The 26,979-nt window shown below is 48.1% G+C and overlaps 1 protein-coding gene across 1 annotated transcript in view; it reads left to right on the forward strand.

The window, feature by feature from the left end:
- Positions 1-26,979, forward strand: part of LOC134966174 (C-Jun-amino-terminal kinase-interacting protein 4-like) — a 238,478-nt gene that overhangs the window by 48,194 nt on the left and 163,305 nt on the right. The window contains exons 4-5 of the mRNA XM_063942721.1: positions 3,078-3,169; positions 12,748-12,862. Coding sequence (XP_063798791.1) covers positions 3,078-3,169; positions 12,748-12,862 — 207 coding nt within the window. The remainder of the gene's footprint in view (positions 1-3,077; positions 3,170-12,747; positions 12,863-26,979) is intronic.

The raw sequence follows: 26,979 nt of genomic DNA on the forward strand, positions 1-26,979 counted from the left end.
TGTTTCATGCATTCCTTCCATGGTTTTAGCCTTAAGCATATCTCTTGTTGAGCAACTGATCTTATTTAAATGCAGGTATGCAAAAGTATGTAACCTTTATCATACTGTACATAGTGCTTCATTTATGACCGGCAAGTACAGCAGAAGGGTTGGGTAACAAATCCTGCCGGTTACAATCCCGACGGTAAGGATGCTGACAGTCAAAATCCTGATGGATCCCAGTAAGTATTTCAACCCTACTCCTAACCCACCCCTCCCGCAGCCTAACCCTAGCCTTCTCCTCCCGCAGCCTAACCCTAGCCTTCTCCTCCCGCAGCCTAACCCTAGCCTTCTCCTCCCGCAGCCTAACCCTAGCCTTCTCCTCCCGCAGCCTAACCCTAGCCTTCTCCTCCCGCAGCCTAACCCTAGCTTTCTCCTCCCGCAGCCTAACCCTAGCCTTGTCCTCCCGCAGCCTAACCCTAGCCTTGTCCTCCCGCAGCCTAACCCTAGCCTTGTCCTCCCGCAGCCTAACCCTAGCCTTGTCCTCCCGCAGCCTAACCCTTGCCTTGTCCTCCCGCAGCCTAACCCTAGCCTTCTCCCGCAGCCTAACCCTAACTCCCATGACCCCCACAGCCTAACCCTAGCCTTCTCCTCCCACAGCATAACCCTAACTGTCCCCCACACACACAGCCTAAACCTAGCCTTCTCCTCCCGCAGCCTAACCCTAACTGTCCCCCACACACACAACCTAACCCTAGCCTTCTCACCCTGCAGCCTAACCCTAACTCCCATGACCCACACACAGCCTAACCCTAGCCTTGCCATCCTGCAGCCTAACCCTAACTGTCCCCCACACACACAGCCTAACCCTAGCCTTCTCCCACAGCCTAACCCTAACTCCCACGACCCCCACAAGCCTAACCCTAGCCTTGCTATCCTGCAGCCTATCCCTAACTGACCCCCACACACACAGCCTAACCCTAACCTTCTCCTCCCGCAGCCTAACCCTAACTCCCACGACCCCCACGCAGCCTATCCCTAGCCTTCTCCTCCCGCAGCCTAACCCTAACTCCCACAACCCCCACACAGCCTAACCCTAGCCTTGCCCTCCCGCAGCCTAACCCTAACTGACCCCCACACACACAGCCTAACCCTTGCCTTCTCCTCCCGCAGCCTAACCCTAACTCCCACAACCCCCACACAGCCTAACCCTAGCCTTGCCCTCCCGCAGCCTAACCCTAACTCCCACGACCCCCACACAGCCTAACCCTAGCCTTGCCACCCTGCAGTCTAACCCTAACTGTCCCCCACACATACAGCCTAACCCTAGCCCCCCCTCCCCACAGTCCAACCCTAACCCCAGTACTTACCGCTGGATCTGCCAGGATTCTGACCGCATCCCCAGCAGAAACCTACAGTAATTGAATGTGATTTGTGCTTTATGTGAATGATTTTTTATAATGTAGCATCTGTGTAAAAAGCTAATGAACAAATTGGCAGATTGGGGTGGTCTAAAGGTGCAAATAAATAGGTAAAATTATTGTACTTAACGCACTGCAGGATTGAGAATACAGGTTGAGTATCCCTTATCCAAAATTCAAAATCACCTGTATTTAGAGAAGGATCGAGTAACTTTAAAGCCTTTTATCAAAATATTACCAGGTAGGTAGATACAGGCGCTGAAATTATTTGGTTCTACCTAGCGGCTGCTTGAATGGAGATAGTCAGTCTCCTTGGTAAATCAATAGAACAACAGAAAAGCAGCGCTAATATATGAAGACACTAAATAGTCATGTAATCAACACATTTATTATATGTAAAATACCACACATTATATAAAAAAAGGGAAAAGTAATAAAAAATATATCTAATATTAAAAACCACTGGTTGTTGGTTCTTTAAAAAAGCAAGATTCTCACTCATAGCAACGTATTAAGTCCAACAATTGTGGGCCTGTTCCTAGTGTGCCGTCGGTATCAATAGTAGGTTTGTCCTGAGATAGGGGATACTTTCACTGTGTCCAGGGGTGATCACCCTATTACGTGGTGCTGTATATTGTAGACTGTTATGCCGAAAACGGAGGGACTACTTACGTATTTATTAACACTCACCGCCAGATGAGAAGCTTCCCAGGCCCTACTGATGGTATTTGAGCCGGAATCCTCAGTTATGTTGCGGTCTTTGTCCTCTGTGCCGTTTGTTCCCTCAGCAGCCAGAGCAAATTTGTTATGGGCTCAATGCACCTTTCCACAGAGCAGGTCCGGAGCTTGTTCAGGCAATATGGTACTCAGTGGGTGGATGGGGTAGGTTACCAACGCGTTTTGTTGCTCTATGTGGTAGCTTTTTTTAATAAAAATATATAAGATTGTGTCAACTAAACCTACTGGGCAGGGATTTTGCGGTGATGTGTTTTTACAGTTTGGGGTATATTTACTGCGCTTCTCAGCAAGTTTCACCTAAAAATTTAACGTGACACTTAGGTGAAGCGCAAAGACCGGCATGTTTTGAAATTATTATTGGCGCTGCTTTAAATTCTGTGGTCAAACCCGCCACTACATAAATATATGCCTTGTTCTGAATTAGTGTTATATGTACAGTATACTGTGACTTGTGTACCTAGCCAAACAGGGCCTGATCCTGAGTTGCACACAGTGCTGACACAACTACAGCAAAAGATGGTAAAGAGGTTGCAGCAGCGTGCGGCTCAGAACTGGCCCCGCAATAACCATTGCTACGCGCTTAGATTCATATGTTACACAAGAAATATGATTAATATGCGCACAATATATTAGCAATTGTGATGAGACTTTCTTTTTCTGTATTTGAGAACGGATACAAAAACACTTACATAATAAGTCCACTGGGAACATTTATTTTTATCTTTATGTATTTAAATTGTAGTTAGTATTTTTTCTTCTTATCTGATTAAACCAATTAAGTCTGGTTTTTTTGACGCCTATCTGTGGATAGATTTATATTAACAATCGGTATCGGTAACAATATGTTAATTGTCTGTTTAATCTAGTGCTTCATTCTTTTTCTGGTTACTGTAAAATATATAATATTTTTCTGGGCTAACCTTGACCTGCTTCCTGCAGATAGTGAAGAGTTACAAAGAGTTAAGGTACCAGCGTTCTCTTTCCTTGGAAGCTGCTCGCCATTCGGGACGTACAACGCCACTTGCAGGAGTGTGAGTAATGCTGAAAGGCATTTATGTTGTGCAATGTTTATTTCCAGCCCAGTATGTCTGCCACCTGCGCATTACATCTCCTGGCTTTGTATTATGTTTAACCCACTGTAAAGAGACGCATGGTGGCTGACCTGTCTGATCAGAATCTATCAATGTTGACAAAAGATGGGACCTGAGTCCGGTTCCATCTTTTACAGTTGTAATTCTACTAGGACTTGTATATATAAGGCACTTATTTGGTATTACATTATTTAGGATGATCCATTCATGTGGGGGGGGGGGGGGGGGGATTGCTAGGGTATTTTTTGTCATTCTGAAGATGCCTGCTTTTCCCTGTATGACACCGTGATACCAAGAGATAGACCTATTTGTCCCAACGCAAACCGAAGACAATATAGGCGAGCTGTAATAGCGTCTGATATCGCCGGAGTTGTGGGATGCCAGCCGACATTTTTTTAAACCGGCATTCATTTACAAGGCATGGTTTTGCCTTGTAAATGACTGCCGCTTTAAAAGAATGAGAGATCGGTCAGCATCACGCACCTCCGGCAATACCAGACGTTATTACATCTCGCCTTGTATGCGGATACATAGAGCAGGTTAGATGGAAGGAGGCCAGGGAGGCACAGCCAGGACCCAATATACACAGTGGGGCATAGGCACGCTCCCACATTCTCTGCCTCTTTGCCTTAGTATCAGGGACTTGCATAACATTACAGACTTTGTAGGAGTCAGAATTTGGACACACAAACCAAGGGGCCATTCCAGTTTGTTCTGTTGTATACACCGAGATATTGGCAAAATACTTGTATAACATAGGGCCTGATTCAGAGATGTACGCAAATGCCATTGCAGCTGCCATGATCCCGTGCGCTGCTGTTGTGCGAAAATAATTCCTCAGCCACTAAGTTTTATATAGAGACGCCCACTGATGGCATTCCAGATCCGCAGCTGGTGCACGAAGACGAAGACATCTGACGCACATCGGACGATCACTGACCTTCTGGTCAGTACAGTGCTGGAACCATGTCTACTGCGTATGGAACTACAGTAGCAGCTATAACGCCCCTAAAATGGTTGTGACTCCCCCGTTCCCTCCCACAAATATCAGCCACTTTGCGTATAAATCCCCACTGCGATCGCTGTTGCAGGACTGTGGCGGCACCTGCACAATGCGACTTAGATGCATGCACAGTGGCATAACATTGCTCCCCTGTGTGCAAAATCGACATTGCATCCATCTCTGGATCAGGCCCATAGTCAGGGGTGTAGCCAGAGCCCATAGCAACATTTTGAAGGGGCCCCTGTTCCAGTGCTTCTAGAGAGACACCTCTCCGCAGTAGATGTTCCTTTTATGCCCCATAGTAGTGCCCTGGGTCACATGATGTCGCATTGTAGGGCTGCCAGTACACAATATGCCACACAGTACCCCAAATCACATTATGACATACAGGGCCCCCTGTTCATACTATGTCACGTTACAGTGCCCCTTTTCTCATGGTGCCCCCACTTCATATTTTGCCAAATTACAGTGCCCCCAGTTGATATTACTGTATGTAACATAATAATACCCTTCAGTTTATTTTATACTAAATTACAATGAGCAGGTCCAGGGTCATAACTAGATATATTGCAGTCCTCAAGACAAAAGTTTGTAAGGGCCCCTATGTATCTTCAGCGGTGAAAAATGCATATAACACATGTAACTATGACAGGGAAGGCGGGCCCCTCTCAGCTCTGGGCCCCATAGCAGCTGCACTTATGGTAGCTACGCCCTTGCCCATAGGCCTCAATGCCCTCATTGTTTTATTACCTTTCTTCTTTAATTCAGGTTTCAGATCTCTCGAAATAATGTTGGTGTGAAATGAGAGATAGGTTTGAACAGAGAAACTCATTAAAGTAAATTATAGTATTTCAGCAAGTTGTAGTTACAAGACTAGATTTAAGTGTGATGTTTCAGGAGAATTTGTTGGTGTAATTGCATTTGTGCATATTGCAGCATTTAGATGGTTTAATAATAGGTAGAGCTCATTAATGTGTAGCAGGCTTGTCTCACATAGGACACATCAGTCTTCTGTGCAGAAATATGCCAGACAGCTGAATGATCACAGGTTTGTATTTTCTCAGACTCACTCCAGTAACAGGATAATGGGTTGCCTAAAACCAATTTAAATTGGGTAATAAATACATAGAGCTGTGTACAATGGACTATTTAAACATGATTCCAAATGAAATAAGATTTGAAAAATGCTTATGTAAGACGTCCACTAGGAACAGTAATGTAACATTATTTGAAATATGTGAAGTTAATTTAACTCTCTTTTATTAATCCCATATATTGGTGCGAAATTATTTGTCCTTTTTAAACAAGTTGCTGGTATTGTTATTAGGCTATAACACACACAGATGCCTGATTCTAAGTTGGACAGAAGTGGAAATACGACAGACCCCGCGGATATTTGCAAACTGCGCATGTGCCATTGAATGTTATTGCATACTGCGCTGTTGGAGATTGAAAGTCTGTATAATGGGTGTTTCTGGGTGGTACCTAGGTGGCGATCGTGAAGAATTGATCCGTCGCTGGGCATGTAGTGGTATGTCAGCTGACTTTGCGCTCGTTTGTGACGTGCAGGCACAGATGGGGCTCTTGTATCAGACGGATCTTTTGCAGCATGGAGTAGGTGCAACTCCCTATAGTAATGACAATTGCTACAGGCGGAAAAACAGTGTGTGTGTGTGGGTATTGGTCTTCCGCATACGCAGGGCCAGTGCTAGGGTGTTTGGCTCCCCCCTGCAAACTTTAAATATGCACACTCCTACAAATGGGAGAGGCAATGGGTGACTCTGGGGAGAGGCAGTGGGTGACTCTGGGGAGAGGCAGTGGGTGACTCTGGGGAGAGGCAGTGGGTGACACTGGGGAGAGGCAGTGGGTGACACTTGGGAGAGGCAGTGGGTGACACTGGGGAGAGGCAGTGGGTGACTCTGGGGAGAGGCAGTGGGTGACTCTGGGGAGAGGCAGTGGGTGACTCTGGGGAGAGGCAGTGGGTGACTCTGGGGAGAGGCAGTGGGTGACACTGGGGAGAGGCAGTGGGTGACTCTGGGGAGAGGCAGTGGGTGATAGGCAGTAGGTGACTCTGGGGAGAAGAAGTTGGTGATGCTGGGGAGAGGCAGTGGGTGATAGGCAGTAGGTGACTCTGGGAAGAAGAAGTGGGTGATGCTGGGGAGAGGCAGTGGGTGGCAGCGGCCCTGCACATACAGATACATGGATAATCGCCATATGTGGGCAGATAATGGAATTAGCATAAGATAGCAAGTAGGCTGCAGCAGCTGCATGGAAGAGCGACTATAGATACGCCTGCCTCAGTCCCACTATGTGGTTCTGTTTAACATAAGAGATGATTCTCTTTACACAAGACTCCTGCTGCTGTATTTGCATTCTTTTTCGTCCAGCAGCTGTGTCCATAGGTGTGGCTGCTGTATGGACTGCATCCATCTCTGATCAGGTCCATTGCACTTATGGGGGAGTCCTTTGTGTCTGTGGACAGCTCTTTCCACTATCTGGCTTGAAGTGAATAACATGAATGGCTTTTAGTGCTACTCTCTAATCTCTCTCTTCTAATCTGATGGTGTTGGCAGCACAATAACAGGGGCTGCCACTACAAAGAGCCTGTGTCGCTGTATCTAGAAATGGTGGCTGCTAACAGGTGATGATGGGTTCTACTGGAACCTACTGTATGTCTTCCCGTGCTTTAGCTGCAGGGCTTGTCATGGGATATGAGGCTTACAATGGGATATCATTAAATCGCTTTGTTCACTTAACCCGAGAGCCAAAAACCCTACAGTACGTCCCACGGCTAATTGAATTCCCCCATATATGTTCAAGAAAGTAATTCACTAAATCCCAGGTTTTATGTTCTTTCAGTTGCAAGCTTGTAGTATTCATGTTTCCCCGCTGATTATAATGTAGATTACTCCCTTTTCTGTATTATATATTATATTTCTCTAACGTCCTAAGTGGATGCTGGGGACTCCGTAAGGACCATGGGGAATAGCGGCTCCGCAGGAGACTGGGCACATCTAAAGAAAGCTTTAGGACTATCTGGTGTGCACTGGCTCCTCCCCCTATGACCCTCCTCTAAGCCTCAGTTAGATCTCTGTGCCCGAACGAGAAGGGTGCACACTAGGGGCTCTCCTGAGCTTCTTAGTGAAAGTTTTAGTTTAGGTTTTTTATTTTCAGTGAGACCTGCTGGCAACAGGCTCACTGCATCGAGGGACTAAGGGGAGAAGAAGCGAACTCACCTGCGTGCAGAGTGGATTGGGCTTCTTAGGCTACTGGACATTAGCTCCAGAGGGACGATCACAGGCCCAGCTTGGATGGGTCCCAGAGCCGCGCCGCCAGCCCCCTTACAGAGCCAGAAGACAGAAGAGGTCCGGAAAATCGGCGGCAGAAGACGTCCTGTCTTCAACAAGGTAGCGCACAGCACTGCAGCTGTGCGCCATTGCTCTCAGCACACTTCACACTCCGGTCACTGAGGGTGCAGGGCGCTGGGGGGGGCGCCCTGAGACGCAATAAAAACACCTTGGCTGGCGAAAATACATCACATATAGCCCCCAGGGCTATATGGATAAATTTTAACCCCTGCCAGAATCCATAAAAAAGCAGGAGAAAAGTCCGCGAAAAAGGGGCGGAGCCTATCTCCTCAGCACACTGGCGCCATTTTCCCTCACAGCTCCGTTGGAGGGAAGCTCCCCTGGCTCTCCCCTGCAGTCACTACACTACAGAAAGGGTTAAAAAAGAGAGGGGGGCACTAATTAGGCGCAGTATTAACTATACAGCAGCTATAAGGGGAAAAACACTTATATAAGGTTATCCCTGTATATATATATAGCGCTCTGGTGTGTGCTGGCAAACTCTCCCTCTGTCTCCCCAAAGGGCTAGTGGGGTCCTGTCCTCTATCAGAGCATTCCCTGTGTGTGTGCTGTATGTCGGTACTTTTGTGTCGACATGTATGAGGAGAAAAATGATGTGGAGACGGAGCAGATTGCCTGTAATAGTGATGTCACCCCCTAGGGGGTCGACACCTGAGTGGATGAACTGTTGGAAGGAATTACGTGACAGTGTCAGCTCTGTATAAAAGACAGTGGTTGACATGAGACAGCCGGCTACTCAGCTTGTGCCTGTCCAGACGTCTCATAGGCCGTCAGGGGCTCTAAAGCGCCCGTTACCTCAGATGGCAGATATAGACGCCGACACGGATACTGACTCCAGTGTCGACGGTGAAGAGACGAATGTGACTTCCAGTAGGGCCACACGTTACATGATTGAGGCAATGAAAAATGTTTTACACATTTCTGATAATACGAGTACCACCAAAAAAGGGGTATTATGTTCGGTGAGGAAAAACTACCTGTAGTTTTCCTGAATCTGAGAAATTAAATGAGGTGTGTGATGATGCGTGGGTTTCCCCCGATAACAACTGATAATTTCTAAAATGTTATTGGCATTATATCCTTTCCCGCCAGAGGTTAGGGTGCGTTGGGAAACACCCCCTAGGGTGGATAAAGCGCTCACACGCTTGTAAGGCCGCCCTTAAGGATCCTGCTGATAGAAAGCAGGAGGGTATCCTAAAAGGTATTTACACACATACTGGTGTTATACTGCGACCAGCAATCGCCTCAGCCTGGATGTGCAGTGCTGGGTTGGCGTGGTCGGATTCCCTGACTGAAAATATTGATACCCTAGATAGGGACAGTATATTTTTGCCTATAGAGCATTTAAAAGATGCATTTCTATATATGCGTGATGCACAGCGGAATATTTGCCGACTGGCATCAAGTCTAAGCGCGTTGTCCATTTCTACCAGTAGAGGGTTATGGACACGTCAGTGGTCAGGTGATGCGTATTCCAAACGGCATTTGGAAGTATTGCTTTATTAAGGGGAGGAGTTATTTGGGGTCGGTCTTTCAGACCTGGTGGCCACGGCAACAGCTGGGAATTCCACGTTTGTACCCCAGGTCGCCTCTCAACATGAGAAGACGCCGTATTATCAGGCGCAGTCTTTTCATGGACAAGCGGGCAAAAGGTTCCTCATTTCTGCCCCGTGACAGAGGGAGAGGAAAAAGGCTGCAGAAATCAGCCAGTTCCCAGGAACAGAAACCCTCTCCCGCCTCTGCCAAGCCCTCAGTATACGCTGGGGCTTTACAAGCAGAATCAGGCACGGTGGGGGGCCCGTCTCAATGAATTTCAGCGCGCAGTGGGCTCACTCGCAAGTAGACCCCTGGATCCTTCAGGTGATATCTCAGGGGTACAAATTAGAATTCGAGACGTCTCCCCCTCGCCGTTTCCTAAAGTCGGCTTTACCGATGTCTCCTTCTGACAGGGAGACAGTTTTGGAAGCCATTCACAAGCTGTATTCCCAGCAGGTGATAATCAAGATACCCCTCCTGCAACAGGGAACGGGGTATTATTCCACACTGTTGTGGTACCGAAGCCGGACGGCTCGGTGAGACCGATTCTAAATCTAAAATCTTTGAACACTTACATACAGAGGTTCAAATTCAAGATTGAGTCACTCAGAGCAGTGATTGCGAACCTGGAAGAAGGGGACTACATGATGTCTCGGGACATCAGGGATGCTTACCTTCATGTCAAAATTTACCCTTCTCACCAAGGGTACCTCAGGTTTATGGTACAGAACTGTCACTATCAGTTCAGACGCTGCCGTATGGATGGTCCACGGCACCCCGGGTCTTTACCAAGGTAATGGCCGAAATGATGATATTCCTTCGAAGGAAGTGAATTTTAGTTATCCCTTACTTGGACAATTCCCTGATAAGGGTAAGATCCAGGGAACAGTTGGAGGTCGGTGTAGCACTATCTCAGGTAGTGTTGCGGCAGCACGATTGGATTCTCAATATTCCAAAATCGCACCTGGTTCCGACGACGTGTCTTCTGTTCCTAGGGATGATCCTGGACACAGTCCAGAAAAAGGTGTTTCTCCCGGAGGAGAAAGCCAGGGAGTTATCCGAGCTAGTCAGGAACCTCCTAAAACCGAGCCAAGTCTCAGTGCATCAATGCACAAGGGTTCTGGGTAAAATGGTTGCTTCCTACGAAGCAATCCCATTCGGCAGATTCCACGCAAGAACTTTCCAGTGGGACCTGCTGGACAAATGGTCCGGGTCGCATCTTCAGATGCATCAGCGGATAACCCTGTCACCAAGGACAAGGGTGTCCCTCCTGTGGTGGTTGCAGAGTGCTCATCTTCTAGAGGGCCGCAGATTAGGCATTCAGGACTGGGTCCTGGTGACCACGGATGCCAGCCTGCGAGGCTGGGGAGCAGTCACACAGGGAAGGAATATCCAGGGCTTATGGTCAAGCCTGGAGACATCACTTCACATAAATATCCTGAAGCTAAGGGACATTTACAATGCTCTAAGCTTAGCAAGACCTCTGCTTCAAGGTCAGCCGGTGTTGATCCAGTCGGACAACATCACGGCAGTCACCCACGTAAACAGACAGGGTGGCACAAGAAGCAGGAGGGCAATGACAGAAGCTGCAAGGATTTTTCGCTGGGCGGAAAATCATGTGATAGCACTGTCAGCAGTATTCATTCCGGGAGTGGACAACTGGGAAGCAGACTTCCTCAGCACGACCTCCACCCGGGAGAGTGGGGACTTCACCCAGAAGTCTTCCACATGATTAAAAACTCGACAGGTATTGCGCCAGGTCCAGAGACCCTCAGGCAATAAGCTGTAGACGCTCTGGTAACACCGTGGGTGTACCAGTCAGGGTATGTGTTCCCTCCTCTGCCTCTCATACCCAAGGTACTGAGATTGATAAGATGGAGAGGAGTAAGCACTATATTCGTGGTTCCGGATTGGCCAAGAAGGACTTGGTAACCGGAACTTCAAGAGATGCTCACGGAGGATCCGTGGCCTCTACCTCTAAGAAGGGACCTGCTCCAGCAAGGACCCTGTCTGTTCCAAGACTTACCGCGGCTGCGTTTGACGGCATGGCGGTTGAACGCCGGATCCTGAAGGAAAAAATTCATTCCGGATGAAGTCATCCCTATCCTGATCAAAGCCAGGAAGGATGTAACCGCAAAAACATTATCACCGCAATTGGCGAAAACATGTTGCGTGGTGCGAGGCCAGTAAGGCCCGACGGAGGAAATTCAACTGGGTCGATTCCTACATTTCCTGCAAACAGGAGTGTCTATGGGCCTGAAATTGGGGTCCATTAAGGTTCAAATTTCGGCCCTGTCAATTTTCTTCCAAAAAGAACTAGCTTCAGTCCCTGAAGTTCAGACGTTTGTAAAAGGGGTACTGCATGTACAGCCTCCTTTTGTGCCTCCAGTGGCACTTTGGGATCTCTATGTAGTTTTGGGTTCCAAAAGTCACATTGGTTTGAACCACTTAAATCTGTGGAATTAAAATATCTCACATGAAAAGTGGTCATGCTGTTGGCCCTGGCCTGGGCCAGGCGCGTGTCAGAATTGGCGGCTTTATCCTGAAAAAGCCCTTATCTGATTTTCCATTCGGACAGGGAGGAATTGAGGACTCGTCCTCAGTTTCTCCCCAAGGTGGTTTCAGCGTTTCACCTGAACCAACCTATTTGTGGTGCCTGCGGCTACTAGGGACTTGAAGGCCTCCAAGTTGCTAGACGTTGTCAGTGCCCTGAAAATATATGTTTCCAGGACGGCTGGAGTCAGGAAATCTGACTCGCTGTTTATCCTGTATGCACCCAACAAGCTGGGTGCTCCTGCTTCTAAGCAGACTATTGCTCGTTGGATTTGTAGTACAATTCAGCTTGCACATTCTGTGGCAGGCCTGCCACAGCCAAAAATCTGTAAATGCCCACTCCACAAGGAAGGTGGGCTCATCTTGGGCGGCTGCCCGAGGGGTCTCGGCTTTTCAACTTTGCCGAGCAGCTACTTGGTCAGGAGCAAATACGTTTGTAAAATTCTACAAAATTGATATCCTGGCTGAGGAGGACCTGGAGTTCTCTCATTTGGTGCTGCAGAGTCATCCGCACTCTCCCGCCCGTTTGGGAGCTTTGGTATAATCCCCATGGTCCTTACGGAGTCCCCAGCATCCACTTAGGACGTTAGAGAAAATAAGAATTTACTTACCGATAATTCTATTTCTCATAGTCCGTAGTGGATGCTGGGCGCCCATCCCAAGTGCGGATTGTCTGCAATACTTGTACATAGTTATTGTTACAAAAATCGGGTTATTATTGTTGTGAGCCATCTTTCAGAGGCTCCTCTGTTATCATGCTGTTAACTGGGTTCAGATCACAGGTTATACGGTGTGATTGGTGTGGCTGGTATGAGTCTTACCCGGGATTCAAAATCCTTCCTTATTGTGTACGCTCGTCCGGGCACAGTATCCTAACTGAGGCTTGGAGGAGGGTCATAGGGGGAGGAGCCAGTGCACACCAGATAGTCCTAAAGCTTTCTTTAGATGTGCCCAGTCTCCTGCGGAGCCGCTATTCCCCATGGTCCTTACGGAGTCCCCAGCATCCACTACGGACTATGAGAAATAGAATTATCGGTAAGTAAATTCTTATTTTTTAGAGAGAAGAAGCTCACGCTGCTGGATTTCCAGGATGCACCATTATCTCTAGAAGCGCCGACCTCTCTAGAAAGTGTTCCCGGTGGAGGCTGTCTGGAAGCCCTTAGCAATGACAAGGTTTTATACTTTTTCTTTTACATTTGTAACCTCTGCTTTTAATCTAATAAAGGTCAAATTAACTTAAAATATATTTTTTCCCGTAGGAGACAATGGGGGCAGTGTATCAAACAGATTTGCATTATTTTATATATAATGAGCTGCTATCATTTCACATAGCGTGGTATATATACATATATTTACAATGTATCAAACAATCAATCAACTTCTACATATCATCTTAAAGCATGTACTTGATACATGCTAGCTAGAAGCTTATTGGTTGCCATGATCAACTTCTCTCCTTGGCCATACCTCCACTCTTTAGAAGGTTTGATACATTTCCAACAATTTCTGCGTTTCTATTTTTTTTTATTAACTTTATTCACAATGCAATTCAAAGCTAGTGGTTTAGGCTTATCTTAAGTTAATTAACCAGTAATTTAATTTACCAGGTCTAGGAGACCAAGCCTATGGAAAGCACTTATCTAATTGCAAGTCCATCATCGTGGTTTTCTATAGATGTCAACAGAAGCTTAATAAATAAAATTAAGTATTATTTCCAGAAAAGAGGAACTTTTGCATATTTAGATATTTTCAGGTTTCTATAATTACCGGTATTTTCCTTATATTCCATAATTCCTTTTCCATATTTAAGAAGGAGCAGGCAATACCTATGTAGTATGTGATATCCCTTTTGGCAGGCATCACAAAGTATCTTGTAATAATCCGTTATGCTTATTTATTGAATTAATACTTTTATTACTAAGTAATGGCACAACAGTAAAGGTTTGTTAAATATTACTAACCAGTTGAATTTCTTTATTTTCTCCTTCATCCACTAGGAGACACTGGAGTATACTGTAGGGTGTAGACGGGTGAGAGAGTTGAGCCTGGCACTTTACATTTCTTTAGAATTTGTAGTTGATTCCTCCCCTCTATGCCCTGCTGGAAACTCATTCCGAGTTGATCGCTAGCTGCCGTTGTTCGCTGCGTAGCGATCATTTAAAAAAAAAACGGCAAAACTGCGCATGCGTATGCACCGCAATGCGCATGTGCAGCGTACGGGTACAAAGAGCATTGTGGTTTTGCAAAGGTTCTAGCGACGCTTTCAGTCGCACTGGCGAACGCAGGGAGATTGACAGGAAATGGGAGTTTCTGGGTGACAACTAACCGTTTTCTGGGAGTGTTTGGAAAAACACAGGCGTGGCCGGGCGTTTGCTGGGCGGGTATCTGACGTCATTACCGTGTCACTCGTCGCAGCAATCATCACACAGGATAAGTAACTACAGGGCTGGTCTTGTTCTGCAGAAAATGTGTTTGCTGCCGCTCGACTGCACAGGTGTTCGCACTCCTGCAAAGCTAAAATACACTCCCCCGTGGGCGGCGACTATGCGTTTGCACGGCTGCTAAAAGTAGCTATCGAACGATCAACTCGGAATGAGGGCCTCGGTTTAAGATTAGTGCCAAAGGGAGCCAGGTGCTACTAGGGTTGTCTCTAGCCTTTATACTTTACTTTCTACTTTATTTTATTGCTTGCTCTTCACAAGCTAAAGGAGTCTGCCTGCGCCGAGGGAGCCGGCAAGGGGGACCCGCCACGGCTTACTGTTTCTGGGTCCCCGGCCACAGGGTCACCGGACTCTGGGTACCCGCCACAGCTGCCTGTGGCTAGTGTCCTGGTCCCACCACATACCGGACGGCTGGCAGCTGTGAGTCTACTCCAACCCCCTAGACTAGCAAGGAGAGTGGTTTCTTTTGAAGTCGCGGATACCCCCAGCCCATAGGAACTAGCAGCGCAGCCCAGTTGCTAAAGTTCTGAGCACTGCACCTGCTGCCCTGGGTCGCGCTCTCCCAGCCACAAGTGTCTGGCATTTCCCGCACTGCACATAGCGCTGTTATTCTCTTCTGCATTAGAATATGGTCTCTGTCAGTTTCTTCTGCTGCGAGTGTACACAGTACAGAGCAGCAATGGTGATGCTTTCCCACACTCGCTGTATTCAAATTGGCGCAGGTATATGACTGGGGGTGGAGCTTAGCGGCTTCACGGTTGATCCCTGTGCCCCCGCTCGGATGCCATACCAGGGGACTTTCTTGCAAAGTGGTGCTTCCTAGTGACCCGGACATCCTAGAAGCTCAGTAGGGGCTGAAAACTTGCCATTCACCCTGCTACAGCACCCGCAGCATACCAGCGCTCTCCCTCCTCTACTGTTGGGTTGGGGAAGGCTCCTCTCTGTAGCGGAGTTGTGTATTGTCCGTAACTCTCCTCTCCTATGCAGTGGAGTTAGGAGATTATACTGTGTTGTCAAGCAGCAAAATTTATTATTTATTTATTTTTTTATTTCCAGTTATTTATATAGTGCACACATATTCCGCAGCGCTTTACAGAGAATATTTGCCCATTCACATCAGTCCCTGCCCCAGTGGAGCTTACAATCTTTATTCCCTAAAGACCACACACACATTCACACTAGGGTTAATTTTGTTAGGATCCAATTAACCTACCAGTATATTTTTGGATTGTGGGAGGAAACCGGAGCTCCCGGAGGAAACCCACGCAAGTACGGGGAGAATATACAAACTCCACACAGTTAGGGCCATGGTGGGAATCGATCCCATGACCTCAGTGCTGTGAGGCAGTAATGCTAACCATTACACTGTCCGTACTGCCCAATAGCAATAGTAGCATTGCAATTTATTATTTGAAACCGTAGTCTACTGTGCTAATCTTTTGTGCTGATGCCATATAGTATGTGTCTGCTGTTCACATGCATCCCCTGTCCTTACATCACTGGGACAGGCAAGTCCGTGTGTCCTTTACCTGCAGGTGGCACATCTCTCTGCAGAGCTCTTGTGAATCCTGCTTGTTTGTGTAACATCAGCAAGTAACGGACACCACAGCTTGGAGTCTGGCAGTCTATAATAACATTGTTGCTTTTCTGCAGGATAGCTTTCTGTAGCTCCACATGAGCTCACTGCGGGCTCTTACCATGCTTGGCTGCCTGAGTTGAATGCAATTCAGGTTTCACTTATACTTCTGGAAGTATACCTATAATAATCAGGTTCTCAAGCTCGGTCCTCAGGACCCCACACGGTTCATTTCTTCCAGGTCACCTGTGGATCTTTAAAATGCGACAGTTGATGATACACAGTGCACCTGTCTGATGACCTGAAAAATGTGAACTGTGTGGGGTCCTTAGGACCGAGTTTGAGTATTTGCTACCTCTCGGTTATCTGCTGCGTGTGAGTTGTTATGGCTTGTCCTTGCTGTTCCGTCCTTAGGCCCTTCCTGGTTGGATCCTCCTCCTCCTTGTCTCTTTCCTCTGTTGTATCTGCTCTTGGTCTCTACTCAGACTCGGTTAACCTTAACTGAGTTTCCAGTGGGGTATAGAGGGGGAGGAACCAACTATAATTCTAAAGAAATGTAAAGTGCCAGGCTCCACTCTCTCACCTGTCTATACCCCAGTGTATACTCCATTGTCCCCTATGGAATTGGAGAAAAGGATTGATCAGTAAATACTAACATCCAATATTCTACATTTAATCCATTTTCTCTGACGTCCTAGTGGATGCTGGGTACTCCGTAAGGACCATGGGGAATAGTCTGGCTCCGCAGGAGACTGGGCACTCTAAAAGAAAGATTAGGTCCTATCTGGTGTGCACTGGCTCCTCCCTCTATGCCCCTCCTCCAGACCTCAGTTAGAATCTGTGCCCGGCTCGAGCTGGTTGCACACTAGGGGCTCTCCTGAGCTTCTAGTAAAGAAAGTATTTGTTAGGTTTTTTATTTTCAGTGAGATCTGCTGGCAACAGACTCACTGCTACGAGGGACTTAGGGGAGAGAAGCGAACCTACCTGCTTGCAGCTAGCTTGGGCTTCTAGGCTACTGGACACCATTAGCTCCAGAGGGATCGAACACAGGCCCAGCCTCGGTCGTCCGGTCCCGGAGCCGCGCCGCCGTCCCCGTTGCAGAGCCAGAAGCAAGAAGAACATCCTGGAAATCAGCGGCTGAAGACTCAGGTCTTCATTAAGGTAGCGCACAGCACTGCAGCTGTGCGCCATTGCTCCCTATGCACACCACATACTCCGGTCACTGATGGGTGCATGGGGCTGGGGGGGGGGGGGGGGGCGCCCTGGGCTGCAATTAGAGTACCTTACATTGGCAAACAGCACATAATATAGTCTAAACAACTATATATGTGCAAAAATCCCCTGCCATAATATAAATATAAGAGCGGGAGAAGTCCGCCGAGAAGGGGGCGGGGCTATCTCCCTCAGCACACTGGCGCCATTTCCTCTTCACAGCTCCGCTGGAAGACAGCTCCCCAGGCTCTCCCCTGCAGTTTCCAGGCTCAAAGGGTAAAAAAGAGAGGGGGGGCACTAAATTTAGGCGCAAACTGTATATGAAAAGCAACTATAGGGAAAAATCACTTTGTGTTAGTGTAAATCCCTGTTTATATAGCGCTGTGGTGTGTGCTGGCATACTCTCTCTCTCTGGACTTTGTGGGGTCCTGTCCTCAGTCAGAGCATTCCCTGTGTGTGTGCGGTGTGTCGGTACGGCTGTGTCGACATGTTTGATGAGGAGGCTTATGTGGAGGCGGAGCAGGTGCCGATAAGTGTGATGTCACCCCCTGCGGGGTCGACACCAGAGTGGATGGATATGTGGAAGGTTTTACACGACAGTGTCAACTCCTTGCATAAAAGGTTCGATGACATAACAGCTGTGGGACAGCCGGCTTCTCAGCCAGTGCCTGCCCAGGCATCTCAAAGGCCATCAGGGGCTCAAAAACGCCCGCTACCGCAGATGGCAGACACAGATGTCGACACAGAGTCTGACTCCAGTGTCGACGAGGACGAGACTAATGTACATTCCACTAGGGCCATCCGTTGCATGATTACGGCAATGAAAAATGTGTTGCACATTTCTGACATTAACCCAGGTACCACTAAAAAGGGTATTATGTTTGGGGAGAAAAAGCAACCAGTGGTTTTTCCCCCATCAGATGAGTTGAATGAAGTGTGTGAAGAAGCGTGGGCTTCCCCCGATAAGAAACTAGTGATTTCTAAAAAGTTACTGATGGCGTACCCTTTCCCGCCAGAGGACAGGTTACGTTGGGAGACATCCCTGAGGGTGGATAAGGCGCTCACACGCTTGTCAAAAAAGGTGGCACTGCCGTCTCAGGATACGGCCGCCTTAAAGGAGCCTGCGGATAGAAAGCAGGAGGCTATCCTGAAGTCTGTATATACACACTCAGGTACTATACTGAGACCTGCAATTGCTTCAGCTTGGATGTGTAGTGCTGCATCAGCTTGGTCCGATACCCTGTCATAAAATATTTATACCCTCGACAGGGATACGATTTTGCTAACCATAGAGCATATTAAAGACGTCGTCTTATATATGAGAGGTGCACAGAGGGATATTTGCCGGCTGGCATCTAGAATTAATGCAATGTCCATTTCTGCCAGGAGAGTATTATGGACTCGGCAGTGGACAGGTGATGCGGATTCTAAAAGGCACATGGAGGTTTTGCCTTACAAGGGTGAGGAATTGTTTGGGGATGGTCTCTCGGACCTCGTTTCCACAGCAACAGCTGGGAAGTCGACATTTTTACCTCAGGTTCCCTCACAGCCTAAGAAAGCACCGTATTATCAGGTACAGTCCTTTCGGCCCCAGAAAGGCAAGCGGGTTAAAGGCGCGTCCTTTCTGCCCAGAGGCAGGGGTAGAGGGAAAAAGCTGCACCATACAGCCAGTTCCCAAGAACAAAAATCCTCCCTGCTTCCACTAAGTCCACCGCATGACGCTGGGGCTCCACTGGTGGAGCCAGGTGCGGTGGGGGCCCGTCTCCGGAACTTCAGCGACCGGTGGGTTCGCTCACAGGTGGATCTCTGGGTTCTACAAGTGGTATCTCAGGGATACAAGCTGGAATTCGAGACGTCTCCCCCTCGCCGTTACCTCAAATCAGCCTTGCTAGGTACTCCCCAGGACAGGGAGGTAGTACTGGCGGCAATTCACAAGCTGTACCTCCAGCAGGTGATAATAAAAGATCCCCTCCTTCAACAGGGACGGGGTTACTATTCCACAATGTTTGTGGTACCGAAACCAGACGGTTCGGTGAGACCCATTCTAAATTTGAAATCCTTGAACACTTATATAAGGAAGTTCAAGTTCAAAATGGAATCGCTCTGGGCGGTTATTGCAAGCCTGGAAGGGGGGGATTACATGGTATCACTGGACATCAAGGATGCTTACCTACATGTCCCCATTTACCCACCTCACCAGGTGTACCTCCGTTTTGTGGTACAGGACTGCCATTACCAATTCCAGACGTTGCCGTTTGGTCTGTCCACGGCACTGAGGGTATTTACCAAAGTAATGGCCGAAATGATGATACTCCTTCGAAAGAAGGGAGTTATAATTATCCCGTACTTGGACGATCTCCTTATAAAGGCGAGGTCCAGGGAGCAGTTGTTGGTCGGAGTAGCACTATCTCAGGAAGTGCTACAACAGCACAGCTGGATTCTGAATATCCCGAAGTCGCAGCTGGTTCCTACGACGCGTCTGCTGTTCCTGGGTATGATTCTGGACACAGAACAGAAGAAGGTGTTTCTCCCGGAGGAGAAGACCAAGGAGTTGTCATCTCTGGTCAGAGACCTCCTAAAACCAAAACAGGTGTCGGTGCATCACTGCACGCGAGTCCTGGGAAAGATAGTAGCTTCTTACGAGGCAATTCCATTCGGCAGATTCCATGCACGGATCTTTCAGTGGGATCTGTTAGACAAGTGGTCCGGATCGCATCTTCAGATGCATCGGCTGATCACCCTGTCCCCGAGGGCCAGGGTGTCTCTGCTGTGGTGGCTGCAGAGTGCTCATCTACTCGAGGGCCTCAGATTCGGCATACAGGACTGGGTCCTGGTGACCACGGATGCAAGTCTCCGAGGTTGGGGGGCAGTCACTCAGGGAAGACACTTCCAAGGACAATGGTCGAGTCAGGAAGCTTCCCTACACATAAATATTCTGGAACTAAGGGCCATTTACAATGCCCTAAGTCAGGCAAGACCCCTGCTTCAAAACCAGCCGGTGCTGATTCAGTCAGACAACATCACGGTGGTCGCCCATGTAAACCGACAGGGCGGCACAAGAAGCAGGATGGCGATGGCAGAAGCCACAAGGATTCTCCGATGGGCGGAAAATCACGTGATAGCACTGTCAGCAGTGTTCATTCCGGGAGTGGACAACTGGGAAGCAGACTTCTCCAGCAGGCACGACCTCCACCCGGGAGAGTGGGGACTTCATCCAGAAGTCTTCCAGCTGATTGTAAATCGTTGGGAAAGGCCACAGGTGGACATGATGGCGTCCCGCCTCAACAAAAAGCTAAATAGATATTGCGCCAGGTCAAGGGACCCTCAGGCGATAGCTGTGGACGCTCTAGTGACACCGTGGGTGTACCAGTCGGTTTATGTGTTCCCTCCTCTTCCTCTCATACCAAAGGTACTGAGGATAATAAGAAAGAGAGGAGTAAGAACCATACTCATCGTTCCGGATTGGCCAAGAAGGACTTGGTACCCGGAACTACAAGAAATTATCTCAGAGGACCCTTGGCCTCTGCCTCTCAGACAGGACCTGCTACAGCAGGGGCCCTGTCTGTTCCAAGACTTACCGTGTCTGCGTTTGACGGCATGGCGGTTGAACGCCGGATCCTGATGGAGAAGGGCATTCCGGTTGAAGTCATTCCTACGCTGATAAAAGCTAGGAAGGATGTGACAGCAAAACATTATCACCGCATATGGCGAAAATATGTTGCTTGGTGTGAGGCTATGAAGGCCCCAACAGAAGAATTTCAGCTGGGTCGATTTCTGCACTTCCTACAGTCAGGAGTGGCTATGGGCCTAAAATTGGGATCCATTAAAGTCCAGATTTCGGCCCTGTCTATTTTCTTTCAAAAAGAACTGGCTTCACTGCCTGAAGTTCAGACGTTTGTTAAGGGAGTGCTGCATATTCAGCCCCCTTTTGTGCCCCCAGTGGCACCTTAGGATCTCAACGTTGTGTTGGATTTCCTAAAATCACATTGGTTTGAGCCACTTCAGATCGTGGAGTTGAAATATCTCACGTGGAAAGTGGTCATGCTTTTGGCTTCGGCTAGGCGTGTGTCAGAATTGGCGGCTTTGTCATGTAAAAGCCCCTATCTGATCTTCCATATGGACAGGGCAGAATTGAGGACTCGTCCCCAATTTCTCCCTAAGGTGGTATCAGCGTTTCATTTGAACCAACCTATTGTGGTGCCTGCGGCTACTCGGGACTTGGAGGCTTCCAAGTTGCTGGACGTAGTCCGGGCCCTGAAAATCTATGTTTCCAGGACGGCTAGAGTCAGAAAGACTGACTCGCTGTTTATCCTGCATGCACCCAACAAGCTGGGTGCTCCTGCTTCTAAGCAGACTATTGCTCGCTGGATCTGTTGCACGATTCAACTTGCATATTCTGCGGCTGGACTGCCTCATCCTAAATCAGTCAAAGCCCATTCCACGAGGAAGGTGGGCTCTTCTTGGGCGGCTGCCCGAGGGGTCTCGGTTTTACAACTTTGCTGAGCTGCTACCTGGTCGGGATCAAACACGTTTGCAAAATTCTACAAGTTTGATACCCTGGCTGAGGAGGACCTTGAGTTTGCTCATTCGGTGCTGCAGAGTCATCCGCACTCTCCCGCCCGTTTGGGAGCTTTGGTATAATCCCCATGGTCCTTACGGAGTACCCAGCATCCACTAGGACGTCAGAGAAAATAAGAATTTACTCACCGGTAATTCTATTTCTCGTAGTCCGTAGTGGATGCTGGGCGCCCATCCCAAGTGCGGATTGTCTGCAATACTTGTATATAGTTATTGCTTAACTAAAGGGTTATTGTTATGAGCCATCTGTTCAGTGAGGCTCAGTTGTTATTCATACTGTTAACTGGGTATAGTTATCACGAGATGTACGGTGTGATTGGTGTGGCTGGTATGAGTCTTACCCGGGATTCAAAATCCTTTCCTTGTAGTGTCAGCTCTTCCGGGCACAGTTTCCCTAACTGAGGTCTGGAGGAGGGGCATAGAGGGAGGAGCCAGTGCACACCAGATAGGACCTAATCTTTCTTTTAGAGTGCCCAGTCTCCTGCGGAGCCCGTCTATTCCCCATGGTCCTTACGGAGTACCCAGCATCCACTACGGACTACGAGAAATAGAATTACCGGTGAGTAAATTCTTATTTTTTAACTTCATATAGATATTCAACTTTATGTAACAATGATTCATGAGTTTTACTACATTAGGTCATACTTGTCGTCTTTTAAAAAAATAATTTCATGGAAATGTACGTGTTGTCCACCCAAGTGGCATGTCTGTGTCCACCCATGTGCATAGCTAATTCCACCCGAAGGGGTATGTCTTTGTCCACCCATGTGCATAGCTAATTCCACCCGAAGGGGCATGTCTGTATCCACCCATGTGCAGAGCTAATTCCACCTGAAGGGGCATGTCTGTGTCCACCCATGTGCATAGCTAGTGCCACACAAGGGCATGTCTGTATCCACCCATGTGCAGAGCTAATTCCACCTGAAGGGGCATGTCTGTGTCCACCCATGTGCATAGCTAGTGCCACACAAGGGCATGTCTGTGTCCACCCATGTGCATAGCTAATTCCACCTGAAGGGGCATGTCTGTGTCCACCCATGTGCATAGTTAATGCCACCCAAGGGGCATGTCTGTGTCCACCCATGTGCATAGTTAGTGCCACCCAAGGGGCATGTCCATGTCCACCTATGTGCATAGCTAATTCCACCCGAAGGGGCATGTCTGTGTCCACCCACGTGCATAGCTAGTGCCACACAAGGGCATGTCATGCACTACTAGCACACCTCTGCTCTCCACCTTTTCCCCACTTTCACTTACCTCCTCCACAGACCCTCTCATCCCCTACTCTCTATGTCCTGTTTTCTTTAGCCCTCTTTTTTCCCTTACCAACTTCCTCTCCATTTCCTCCCTTCACCCATACCTCCTCCACTCTTTCACTCTCCCTCCCTTCTCTCCTCTATCTCCCCGCTCTTAGGGGCCTATTCATCATTTGGCAAGTTGCAGCAGGGAATACTCATAACCAATAAGCATTGGTCCGGTGCAGGGACAGCTGTTCTGAAAAGCAGCTGTCACAGTTATAGTAACACTGCTGCATCAGTAGCAGTGATGCTTACCACCACCGTTGGCTTCTGCACATGTGTGATCTTCAGGGATGTGCAGTCAGGGTAGGCAGGGGAGGCAGAGTGTACCCGGTCATACTCCCTGTCATACTCGTGAGATTTGATATAAAACCAATTAAAAATTATTAACATTGTCTTTATTTGCTATTATAATTTCTCTTACGTCCTAGAGGATGCTGGGGACTCCGTAAGGACCATGGGGTATAGACGGCTCTGCAGGAGACATGGGCACTTTAAGACTTTAGAATGGGTGTGCACTGGCTCCTCCCTCTATGCCCCTCCTCCAGACCTCAGTTAGATCCTGTGCCCAGTGGAGACTGGATGCACTGCAGCGGAGCTCTACAGAGTTTCTCTGAAAAGACTTTTGTTAGGTTTTTTATTTTCAGGGAGCACTGCTGGCAACAGGCTCCCTGCATCGTGGGACTGAGGAGAGAGAAGCAGACCTACTTAAATGATAGGCTCTGCTTCTTAGGCTACTGGACACCATTAGCTCCAGAGGGTCGGAACGCAGGTCTCACCCTCGCCGTTCGTCCTGGAGCCGCGCCGCCGTCCTCCTCACAGAGCCGGAAGATAGAAGCCGGGTGAGTATGAGAAGAAAGAAGACTTCAGAGGCGGCAGAAGACTTCAAATCTTCAATGAGGTACACGCGCAGCGGTAACGCTGCGCACCATTGCTCCCAACACACACACACACACACACACGGCACTGTACGGGTGCAGGGCGCAGGGGGGGCGCCATTGGCAGCAATTATTACCTCAAAAACAGCACTGGCACAGGTCTCAGATACTGCGGAGGCAGTATAGTATAAAATCCCCGCCAGTATAAAGAAATTGAGCGGGACCGAAGCCCGCCGTCGAGGGGGCGGGGCTTGATCCTCCAGCACTAACCAGCGCCATTTTCTCCACAGCATGCTGCAGAGAAGTGCTCCCGGACTCTCCCCTGCTGAACAATAACAGGGGGCAAAAACGAGGGGGGGGGGGCACATTTATTTGGTGCAGATTGTACATATATTTATATATATAAAGCGCTATTTAGGCTGGGACCTTGGGTTCAGTATATTGTGGCGCTGGGTGTGTGCTGGCATACTCTCTCTCTGTCTCTCCAAAGGGCCTTTTTGTGGGTCAGTCCCCATATTTATTTATCCCAGTGTGTGTGGGGGTGTCAGTACGTGTGTGTCGACATGTCTGAAGCGGTAGGCTCGTCTAGGGAGGAGGCAGAGCAGATGGTGGTCGTGTCTCCGTCGGCACAGCCGACACCTGATTGGGTTGACATGTGGAATGTTTTGAATGCTAATGTGGCTTTATTACAGATTGGACAAAGCAGAGTCCAAAGACAAGCAGGGAATTAACCCATGGCTTTTACTGTGTCCCAGGACCCTTCAAAGTCACATAAACGTCCCTTTACTCAGTTAGCAGACACTGATACCGTCACGGATTCCGACTCCAGTGTCGACTAGGATGATGCAAGGTTGCACCCATGGGTCGCGAAAGTATTCAATACAGGTTGAGTATCCCATATCCAAATATTCCGAAATACGGAATATTCCGAAATACGGACTTTGAGTGAGAGTGAGATAGTGAAACCTTTGTTTTTTGATTGCTCAATGTACACAAACTTTGTTTAATACACAGAATTATTAAAAATATTGTATTAAATGACCTTCAGGCTGTGTGTATAAGGTGTATATGAAACATAAATAAATTGTGTGAATGTAGACACACTTTGTTTAATGCACAAAGTTATAAAAAATATTGGTTGAAATGACCTTCAGGCTGTGTGTATAAGGTGTATATGTAACATAAATGCATTCTGTGCTTAGATTTAGGTCCCATCACCATGATATCTGATTATGGTATGCAGTTATTCCAAAATACGGAAAAATCCCATATCCAAAATACCTTTGGTCCCAAACATTTTGGATAAGGGAGACTCAACCTGTATGTGATTATTGCAATAAAAGATGTTTTGCATATCACAGAGGATTCCTCTGTCCCTGACACGAGGGTCGGCATGTTTAAAGGAAAGTAAACGAACTCATCTCATGAGCTGATCGTTTTATTTAAAAAAGCTTGGGAGACTCCTGACATTAGACTGCATGTTCCCAAGAGAATTATTATGGCGTATCCTTTCCCCTCAAAGGACAGGTTACGGTGGGAATCCTCGCCCACGCTGGACAAGGCGTTAAAGCGCTGGTCCAAAAAGATAGCATTTCCGTCCCCTAATACGGCGGCTCTATAGGATCCTGCGGATCGTAGGCAGGAATCTACCTTAAAATCAATTTATGCGACTACGGGAGCCCTTTTTAGACCTGCTGTAGCGTCGGCAGGGGTAGGTAGCGCAATTACAGCTTGGGCTGATAACTTGTCTTATGACATTGACACCCTAGATAAATATAGTATGGTGTTGACCTTAGGTCACATCAAGGACGCAGCACTACAGTATATATGAGAGAGGCTGCGAGAGATATTGGGCTTTTGGGTTCAAGAGCTAATGCCATGGCAGGTTCTGCTAGTAGGTCCCTGCGGACCCGTCAATGGACGGGTGATGCTGGCTCAAAGAAACATATGGAGGCTTTACCTTGCAAGGGTGAAGTTTTATTTGAGGAGAGCCTCGCGGACCTGGTTTTCACAGCTACCGCGGGTAAGTCGCTTTTTTGCCTTACGTTCCCCCACAGCAAAAGGAAACACCCTAATAACAGATGCAGTCCTTTCGGTCGCGTAAGTTCAGTCAGGGGCGTGGCTTTCTTTCCTGGCCAGAGGTAGAGGGAAAAGAACACCGACTACGGCTAGTTCACAGGAAAAATGTCCTCCCCGGCCTCTACCAAATCCATCAAAGAGGTGCTTCCACACCGATTTTCAAATCGGCCTTGCCAGCTACTTCCCCGGAGAGGAAAATAGTTTTGGCTGCCATACTAAAGCTGTGTCAACAGCAAGTGATTATCATGGTTCCCCTAGTATAACAGGGAAAAGGGTTTTATTCAACCCTATTTGTGGTCCCAAAGCCGGATGGCCCGGTCAGACCAATTCTGAATGTAAAATCCCTAAACCTATATTTAAAGAGGTTCAAACTCAAGATGGAATCTCTCAGGGCAAGGATATCCAGCCTGGATTGGGGGGGATTTTAGGGTGTTACTAGACATAAAGGATGCATACCTTCATGTCCCCATATATCCTCCTCATCGGGCGTACCTAAGATTCGCTGTACAGGATTGTCATTACCAGTTCAGACGTTGCCGTTTGGGCTTTCCACGGCCCCGAGAATTTTCACCAAGGTAATGGCGGAAATGATGGTGCTGCTGCGCAAGCAAGGGGTCACAAGTATCACATACTTGGACGATCTCCTGATATATGCGAGTTCAAGGGAACAGTTATTAAAAAGCGTGTCTCTCTCCCTGAGAGTACTACAACAGCACAGCTGGATTCTAAATCTACCTAAGTCGCAGTTGGTTCCGACAACTCGGCTGTCTTTTTTGGGCATGATTCTGGATATGGGAAAACAAAGGGGTTTTTCTCCCGGTGGAAAAAGCCCAGGAACTCCAGAACATGATCAAAGACCCAAGAGCCAAACAGAGTGTCAGTTCATCACTGCACTCGAGTATTGGGAAAGATGGTGGCGGCCTACGAGGCCATTCCATTCAGCAGGTTCCATGCAAGGACTTTTCAGTGGGACCTTCTGGACAAGTGGTCAGGGTCCCATCTGCGGATACATCGTAAGATACCCTGTCCCCTAGGGTCTCTCTCTCTCTCTCTCTCCTGTGGTGGCTCCAGAGTACTCCCCTTCTAGAGGGTCGCAGGTTCGGCATTCAAGATTGGGTTCTTGTGACCACGGACGCGAGCCTCCGAGGATGGGGAGCAGTCACACAGGGAAACAATTTTCAGGGAATATAGTCAAGCCAGGAGGCTTGTCTACACATCAATATACTGG

This window comes from Pseudophryne corroboree, chromosome 10, assembly GCF_028390025.1.
Source record: "Pseudophryne corroboree isolate aPseCor3 chromosome 10, aPseCor3.hap2, whole genome shotgun sequence".
Lineage (NCBI taxonomy): Eukaryota > Metazoa > Chordata > Amphibia > Anura > Myobatrachidae > Pseudophryne > Pseudophryne corroboree.